Source organism: Phalaenopsis equestris, unplaced genomic scaffold (assembly GCF_001263595.1).
Source record: "Phalaenopsis equestris unplaced genomic scaffold, ASM126359v1 Scaffold197070, whole genome shotgun sequence".
Taxonomy (NCBI): Eukaryota; Viridiplantae; Streptophyta; class Magnoliopsida; order Asparagales; family Orchidaceae; genus Phalaenopsis; species Phalaenopsis equestris.
The window spans coordinates 1-1,067 of NW_018217019.1; the positions used below are offsets into that span (position 1 = coordinate 1).

A 1,067-nucleotide genomic window follows, 5' to 3' on the forward strand; every position below is an offset into this window, starting at 1 on the left:
CAATGCCAGGAGAAGAAGAATCGTCCGTATTTGGTTCCGAAGATTTGGGAGCTTCACCTTTCCCCTTTCCACTCGTAGGTGCCAAATCCAAATTTGGGCTGTGATCGGGTGCAGGAGCTGGAGCTGGTGCGTATGCTGGCGCCGTAGTAACAATTGCCTTCGGAAGTAGAACATTGTTCACCTCATAAACTGATACCGGATAAGTAGAGTAGACGCTGCTGCTGATTTTGGGGTTGGACCAGTCTGAACCAACTTGTATGAGCCCGCTTGTGTCGGTGACGTTCAGCGTGTATTGCCCTCCAGCAAATGTACTCACAGGATTCTTGCTGCTGAGCTTTTGAAAATCAGATAGGGAATAGTAATTCGGGAATGCGTGGTAGAGGAGGAGGGACTTGAGCTGGTCTTCGGAAAGGTTTGTGAGGGAGGGCTTTTGGAGGTCTGCGAAAGCTGAATCACTGGGAACGAAGATGGTGATGCCTTGATTGGTGTTGTTGGCTTGGTTTTGGAATGTTTGTATGACATTGGTTTGAAGGAGGTAGTTGAGGAAGGTATGAAAGGGGCCTGCGACGGAGAGGAGATCGGTGAGATTGACAAGGTGAGGGCCAGGAGCTGGGGCAGGTGAAGGAGAGGGAGAGAGAAGTGGAGCTGGTGGGGATTGGGCATTAATGGGAGAGATCCATAGGGTAAGGATGCTACTGATCAGACATAGAGTGGTCAGAGCCATTTCTTTAGTTATATGTATTTCCTGTCCTCCTTTGGTGATTGAGCTCCCTGTATCCATAAAAGTTCAAATTAACATCTCCAACTTTACTAGCTTGATAATTTCTTTTCATGAATAGAAGAACGATAAATTGCGTAAATAAGAAACGCAGTGAAATGAACAATGAACATGAGAGATCTACAATGAATGCATGAAATGGAATTCCCATGGTTGTGATCCTGAGAGTGCTTCATTTTCTTTTTGTTATTTTAGTTAGAATTTGCAGGTTTTGAAAAATTTTGAACTTCAGTTTCGACAAAATTTTATTAACCAAAAAAATAAATACAGCATTCTAGTCTAACGTGCC

General features: G+C 44.2%; 1 protein-coding gene across 1 annotated transcript; it reads right to left on the bottom strand.

Annotated features, from left to right (window-relative positions):
- Positions 1–6: 6 nt before the first annotated feature.
- On the bottom strand, positions 7–825 carry LOC110035273 (fasciclin-like arabinogalactan protein 7; the record flags this gene model as incomplete). The annotated part of the gene is made up of 1 exon (XM_020739504.1): positions 7–825. A coding segment is annotated over exon 1 (775 nt), but the record flags the coding sequence as incomplete, so codon positions are not given.
- Positions 826–1,067: the final 242 nt, after the last annotated feature.